The sequence below is a fragment of the Nothobranchius furzeri genome, chromosome 17 (assembly GCF_043380555.1).
Source record: "Nothobranchius furzeri strain GRZ-AD chromosome 17, NfurGRZ-RIMD1, whole genome shotgun sequence".
NCBI lineage: Eukaryota > Metazoa > Chordata > Actinopteri > Cyprinodontiformes > Nothobranchiidae > Nothobranchius > Nothobranchius furzeri.
In genome coordinates, this window is record NC_091757.1 from 53,348,817 (window position 1) to 53,356,422 (window position 7,606).

At 41.2% G+C, this 7,606-nt stretch overlaps 1 protein-coding gene across 1 annotated transcript in view; it reads left to right on the forward strand.

Annotated features, from left to right (window-relative positions):
- The window catches only part of loxhd1b (lipoxygenase homology PLAT domains 1b), a 40,521-nt gene extending 34,493 nt beyond the window's left edge, over positions 1-6,028 (forward strand). The window contains exons 33-42 of the mRNA XM_070546160.1: positions 956-1,164; positions 1,383-1,568; positions 1,658-1,785; positions 1,979-2,096; positions 2,181-2,358; positions 2,511-2,696; positions 3,069-3,239; positions 3,355-3,487; positions 3,601-3,756; positions 3,829-6,028. Of these exons, the coding sequence (XP_070402261.1) occupies positions 956-1,164; positions 1,383-1,568; positions 1,658-1,785; positions 1,979-2,096; positions 2,181-2,358; positions 2,511-2,696; positions 3,069-3,239; positions 3,355-3,487; positions 3,601-3,756; positions 3,829-4,309 (1,946 nt within the window). The 3' untranslated portion in view covers positions 4,310-6,028. The remainder of the gene's footprint in view (positions 1-955; positions 1,165-1,382; positions 1,569-1,657; positions 1,786-1,978; positions 2,097-2,180; positions 2,359-2,510; positions 2,697-3,068; positions 3,240-3,354; positions 3,488-3,600; positions 3,757-3,828) is intronic.
- Positions 6,029-7,606: the final 1,578 nt, after the last annotated feature.

A 7,606-nucleotide genomic window follows, 5' to 3' on the forward strand; every position in this document is an offset into this window, starting at 1 on the left:
GTTATCTTTAAAAAAGTACATCCTATACATGAAAAACAGAAGCAAAACAGCAGAGAATGTCTAGCAGAAGCTGTTTGCATTATCAACTTCACCACACAGCAGAACTCCTCCACACTTGTGTTATTTATGGAGATAAAAAAATCCAAGTTGCAAGTCAGTGGTAGAGTCGCGTTGCTGTCCAATCCAAGGTGAGATGTCCAAATATGAGGAAACAAGACTCTAAAATCTGCCATCTCAGCTTTGATGTTGGCAACCTTTAGGTTCGAGAAATAGTGCACTATTATTTGTTTTCCCCCGAGAACATTGTACTAGGCGTTCCTTTGCAAATGTATTGATTAAATGAGTAAACCACTTCTTTAAAGCAGAGACCAAATTCAAGCCTTTCAACTGTAATTTTAGCTCTCTGAATATTGGAGAAAACTGGGGATCTAGTGTCTTGTACGTCAATGACTTACTGGTTATTTTTTAAGAAATTAAATGAAATGTATATGGTTTTAACCTTTTGATGCATAATGGTCACTACAGTGGTCAGGTACTCAAAATGTTATTTATTTATTTATTTATTTTTGCAATTAAGCACAGCTGTTGAAGACTTTATTGCATTTGAGCCCCTCCATTTGGACTTCAGTAAGCCAAGCCAACATATTTCATGTTCAGAATGCACGCTGCCCACTGAGGTGGACATGTAATAAATTATTTGTAAATCAAATGTTACAAAAAATATTTGTTGAAATTTGTTTCATTCACACCTAAAGATTAATGAAAAACTTGCTTAAAAAATCATGGTTGAAGATTTCATAATTCATGCATCAAAGGGTATGGTGCTAGATGTGGAATAAATTAGGCTTTGACATGTCGACACCTACTGTACTTCTAATCTTTGCAACAGCTTCAACCATGAGAATTTAAACTTAAAAAAAACAACATTTTAACCTCATGTTCCCCCCCTTTGCAGTCATCCCGTATCACTTCACACTGTCCACTGGGATGGAGCGTGATGCCAGCACCACATCCAGAGCATACGTCATCATCATCGGCCCCAACGACGTCGAGACGGACCGTCTGTGGCTGGACCTGCAACAGGGGAAGAAATCCTTTGCTGCTGGCAGCATGGAGCACTTTGTGTGCTACGGCACCGACGTGGGAGAGATCAAGAGGGTGGAAGTGAGAATCTGTGATTGTGTCTGCAGCTAAATCTGTGAAACCATCTCCTCTCTGCTGCCACTGATGCTAAAAGATTTAAATAGCACCATTCTGGTTCAGAAATAATTAAAGAAAGCTGCAGTGAGGAGAGAATGCTAATCAAAACAAAGTCAAATGACATATCTATTCCCAGCTCATCTTCCCCCTCCGTCTCTGTTTTCTCCCTTGTTTCTGTTCAGATTGGTCATAACGGTGTCACACCAGAGAGCTGCTGGTTGGTGGAAGAGCTGTCGGTTGCCGTGCCAACCAAAGGTATCAAGTACATCTTTCCATGTAAGTGCTGGCTGGCTAAAGACAGGGGAGATGGTCTGACTGTCAGACTGTTAAATGTACTGGATTCCAGCACAATCAACATTATCCGCAAAGTGAGTCACTTCATCTCAAATCAGATGTGTTGGAGAACGTCCATTTGGTTGTTTCACGTAAAAAAGACAGCCGTTTCTTGTCTTTTTAGGTTATTTATTCAATCACGGTTGTCACGGGAGACACTCAGTATGCAGGGACGGATACCAACATTTTCCTGACTGTGTACGGGGTGAACGGGAGCACTGAGGAAATGCTGCTGCCAAAAAATGGAGACAGGTGGACCCAGCAGCAATCGATTATAATCTGTCAATCTACCGATAAAGAAAAAAAAATAAACACAACAAAAATCTCCAGACGGGAATCATTTTCATGCTTTTTTCTGTTTCTCTGCTGAAAAAAGTCCAAAAATAGCCAACAAATTATCTGCTGCACAAAGACCAATAAAGCGTGTTCATGTTTTCCTGTTCAGGTTTGAAAGAGACCAAGAAGACACATTCACCTTGGAGATTGACGACATAGCTCCTCTGAAGAAGATCAGAGTTCGGATTGACGGCAGTGGGTGTCGACCTGACTGGTTTCTTGACAGGGTAACAAAAACACTGCAGTGAAATAGGTTTTCGTATCGAATCTTTCGTAACATCGTGATCAAATAGCTCAAAAAACACTTTCAGATCCTCATGAGGAACCTGACCACAGAGGAGGAGTATCTGTTCACCTACGAGAACTGGCTGTCCAAGACCAAAGGACCAAAAAGGACAAAGGTGTGTGAGCTGCCAGCGGTGGTGGACGAGGAGGAGATGGTGGACAAAACGAACTACATCATCCAAGTCCAGACCAGCGACGTTGGAGGTGAGTCACGAGTTTCATATGGTTTTGTCACATATTAACATTATTTATCCAAAAATATTTAAGAAATCTCATCCGGTTCTTCTACTGCGCCCTCAGAATTCATCAAATTTTATTTTGTTTGTGTCAAAATGTGCTAAACTCTTTTGTTCCAGGTGCTGGCACCGATGCCAACGTGTTTCTGATTGTGTTCGGGGAGTACGGAGACACTGGGATGCTGCCTCTGAAGGAGGGCAGCAACAGGAACAAGTTTGAGAGGAAATCGAAAGACGTGTTCAGAATTCCTGAAATGCTCAGTCTGGGTGAGCTGTCCAAAATCAGAGTGTGGCACGATAACAAAGGTGAGAAGGAAGCACTTCATTCGTTGTTTTTTTCATCGCAATTGTTTTCATGCAATTCGAAAAAAAACAGCAGCCATCCAACCAGTTTTCCTCTCCACTGTCGCTTTATGCTTGCTTAGTATGGGGATTGCTGTAAAGTCACTGACACTAGTCAGTGACTTGATGCAATTTGCTGGGTTCCTTATATAGGAAACATTATTTCTGATTGGCTTAATGAACTGACCTGAATTGGAATGTTTATTATGTGAAGTGCCTTGAGACGACTCTTGTGATTTGGCGCTATATAAATAAAATTGAATTGAATTATGTTCAGAGTTCAAAGACAAGAGGACATAAACCTTTTCCGAACTTTGTTCCTTATGCTGGTAACAGGCCCGGCTCCTGGCTGGCACTTGGAGTACATTGATGTGAAAGACGAGACCATGGACCAGATGTTCAGGTTCCCCTGCAACCGCTGGCTGGCTAAAGGCGAAGATGATGGGATGATTATAAGGGAACTGGCGTGTGCCAACAATGACTCTATAGACCTCAGTGACAAAACCAGTTAGTAATAACGGATGTTTGCTAAATTTGAGCCCTGTAATTTGACCCAGAATAACATCTTACCAGATGTGAAAAGATTATAATTCAGTTTCTTTTTGTCTCTGCGTTGTAACAGAATACGAGATCGCCACAACAACTGCAAACACCGACAACGCCTCCACCGCAGAGAACGCCTGGATCGTGTTGGAGGGGAGGAAAGCTCGTTCCAAGGAGTTTGTTCTGGAGAACAAGAAAAAGAAGTTTTTATGGTAATTCAAAGTTTGTCCTTCCACCTTTTATTCTGTTTCCAGGGGTGAAGATTCCTTTGAGAAAAGGAATCTCACCGCTGTTAATGTGAAAAGCGTTTGTGAACTTTCCACAGCGGTGCCACAGACACATTTGAGTTCTCATCCAAGCATTTGGGGGAAATCGCCGGCATCTGCCTTGGTCACATTTCAAAAGATGGAAAGAAGGTGAAGAAGGAAGTCTTCTGGCACGTTATGGAGGTGGTGGTGACAGAAATGGAGCTGGGAAACAAGTGAGTGGAGCCTCACACTGCCTACATCATCTTATATAAAGCGTCAGATTGATGAGGCTGGTCCTCTTTTAGGTATTTCTTTCACTGTGACGCCCAGATCCCTTTGACAGCCAAAAAGGACCAGTTCCTCACATTTGAGTGCTATAAATCTGTTGAGAGCTTCGCGAGTAAAGTGCGCAAACTGGTCCCTGTCAAGTATGAAATCATCATCATCACCGGGGACGTCAAGGGCGGTGGAACTGATGCCAACGTTTCCATCACCATCTACGGCGTCAACGGGGACTCGGGCAAGCGCGCACTCAAGAAAAAGTTCCGCAACCTCTTTGAGCGGGGACAGACAGACCGCTTTGTTCTGGAGATGCTGGACCTCGGGGAGCTGCTGAGGGTCAAAGTGGAGCACGACGGCAGCAGCTTGAACAACGGGTGGTTCCTAGAATGTGTCGAGGTGACCAACATGGCTAACTCTGTCACAACCATCTTCCAGTGTGGGAAGTGGCTGGACGCTCATAAGGCAGACGGAGAGATTTATCGAGTGCTCTATCCCAGGTATTAGAAGGAAAACAAACAACTCCCTGTTGTCTTTTTTACTCTGATGAAAGAGTTGGATTTACTTAAGCTCAGTGCAGCTTTTTTAAAGAGGGCATACTTCAAAAACTCTCCTTTTGCACTGCCACCTGGGTTTCTACAGCCTCTATGAACACTCCAAATGTGAAAAAAAAACCTCCACCCATTTTCTGTCAGTGATTGGTTTCAGGAATAATCAGCCTAAAACAAGCCGTTTCATAAAGTTCCTGTTTGTGATGTCACAAATGGGGAAATTAGCAACAAAAAAAAACCCACCTCTCCCGACTGGAAGAGCAGCAGCTGTACTCAAAGTTGCTCCCGGATATCGGAGATTCCCAGCTAATACAGCCTGAGTGAGGAATGGGTGGGCGTGGCCAGCTCCAGCTTGTTTTTTTTAAAGTGGCAGAGCTCTGAAACGGCTCATTCTGGAAGGTACTGCAAATGTCAAGACTAAAACTGCTGAACTTCCTTTATGCGAGACGGATTTCATGCAAAAAAAAACTTCATTAACGTTTTTTGTATAGACCATGAGACTATTACAATTTTTTCAAAAAGTGAAAATAGGTTTTCTTTAAAGGACAAATCCAATGTTTGGTCTGGAATGTGTGCCAAACAAGATAAAAAGCCATATTACCAGTGGTGTGTATAGAATATTTATTCTTAGACCAACTCATCATCTATGTTTTGACATAGGTATAAAATGTATTTTGTGTTTTTGTTAAGAGAAATACATCAGTCTATTAATAAAACTTTTATGTACTGAAAGTGTTTGGGCAGGTTTTATCTGCAGTTGTTTCGGTGACAAGGTGGAGAAACGAGGGCCTGGGCGGGATTTGATCCCCAGACTCCCGGGTGAGAGTCACACGCGATAACCAGTCAGCCAACAGGACATCCCCAGAGCACGTAATCAATCGGGACACTGTGACAGGACGCTCACACTGCCACATTTTCCTTCTCTGTGCACTTTGGAAAATATTTTTCAAAATATTTCTCAGAGATTTTTGACCAATACATCAACTCAACAAAGAGGAAACTTGTATTTATTTATGTTTACAGTCTTGCTCTGTCATAGCCAAACAATAATAAGACAGTTTCTGTTGTCAAGCAGAACATCACTTCTTTGTAATTTACATCCAAGGAGCCACAAATGTTTGTAACCTTTAAAGTGGTCCTGATCAGGGGCGGATTAAGGACTGAAGAACATCCGGGGCTTAACACACGCACACACATGCGCGCGCACACATACACACACACACACACGTGACACGCACTAGTCAACATCATATATATTTGTCTTGAACCACATCATTTTTAATCTGAAGCTACATATTAAGCATTTTCAGGGCAGAGTATTGTTCCTGTTAGTGTTTAGTGTGAGATGATAGTAAATATTCCCTTTCTTTCTCCATCAACTTTACCTGATAGTAAGCTAACTTTAGGCAAACAACAAATATTTTTAAATAAGACTCACAAACCTGAGTCAACACCAGTCTCATCAAAGCTGTGGTTCTGTTGTTGTACTTTTGGTCTAAAACACGTCCTTATGTCCATCTTCACTCATGCGTTTCAGGCAGAGACTGCAGAAGAAGCCAGCTGCTGAAGGGCTTCTTCTTCAGTGGTGGAGGCTCAGGCAGGCTGTATACAAACTACTGCCAGCTGCTCCCTCTCTGTTGGACTTTGGTACTGCATGTTGCTTCCGCGATTTAGATCCGGGGCTTTCCATGAAACATCCGGGGCTTCAGCCCAAGTAGCCGGGCCTAACGCCGCCCCTGGTCCTGATCAAAAATTGGGAAGGTATTTAAAGGGTTTTGACTTTGGCTGCTTTTAGCTAATTTTTAGTATATTTATCGTTGCTGACAGCATGTGCATTGCCTAAAAAAATAGAGAAAGAGGAAAAGTTGTAATTTCCATACAACTGTAATCTGCATTGATGGAATTTAATACTGCGTTACTTTACAATTTTTCTGTATATGTCCTTGAGCACGTTTCTTGAGGTCAACTTTTTACTTTTACTCCACTACGTTTTAAAGCAATTAGCTGTACTTTCTACTCCACTACATTATCAAAAATGTTTAAAAAGTAAAAGTACTTTAATTTGCTTCCAATTTTTATTGGTTCTTCTTTAAAGACTTAGACGTATAGATAGTTGATGCAGAGCTGGCTTTTACCTTCGTACTGAAGCTCTACTTCTCTGTGTATAAAAAAGAACAGATAAAAAATTGAATGGAAAAATCAACACAGAGCGAACGTAACAAAGATGGGGACCAGCAGAACACTTCGTTCCAAAGGTAATTATACTTTGTGTTTTGCTCCCTCCTGGTCCGACAGCCCACTTCTTCTATACATGCAATGCACGTTTAAATGTTAAGTGAATACTTTTACTTTTTTACTTTAAGTACATTTGAAAATGCATACTTTAATACTTTTATTTAAGTAAAAAAAAAACATCTTGGATTCTCCCGGTTTTACTTTTTTACCTGTAGCTTTTTATCTGTACTTTTACTTAAGTAAAAACATCATGTGCTTCTTCCACCACTGGTAATCTGTGACACTTTTTTAGTTTTCAGCTAAAGAAATAAATTGTTTTTTACTTTACAATATTCTGCCTGTAAGACAAAGATTAAGCTTATCAATACTCTCTTAATGCATTATTATTAGTGGGGTGACGGTGGCACAGGAGTTAAGTGCTGGTGGTGGTCGGAGGGACCGGCGGCGCCTGTGCTTGGCAGCCTCGCTTCTGTCAGTGCACCCCAGGGCAGCTGTGGCTACATCGTAGCTCATCCCCACCAGTGTGTGAATGCGTGAATGACTGATTGTGAAGCGCCTTGAGGGGTTCCATGACTCTAGGAGGCGCGATATCAAATACAGGCCATTTACCATTATTGGTTTAGAAGTTTCATCTATTCAATTTCTATTTGAAATTATATCACTAAGCCAAAGTTTTTATCTTTTTTTCAGTCAATATATTGTAACATTTGAGAGTGCATTTGTATTTTAATCTACAGTCTAAGTGAAATGTTGAATTTACTTAACCAAGTTCTCATTACACCAGATCCATTCATCACTTAGTCTTGTTTAAAATGTTTAGAAATAAATCATCTTAAATGTTTTAAAGGACTCTCTCTCTCTTCTCGTCTCTGACTTAATACAAGTGTTACATAATCCCTGCAATAAAAAGTTCCAATCTTCTGTTTAAAACAGCCCAACGGTCCGTAAGATTGATTTCATATCTACTATGGAATCTTTTGTCTCACGGGTCCTGAATTAGATGCAAATTAACTTCTTT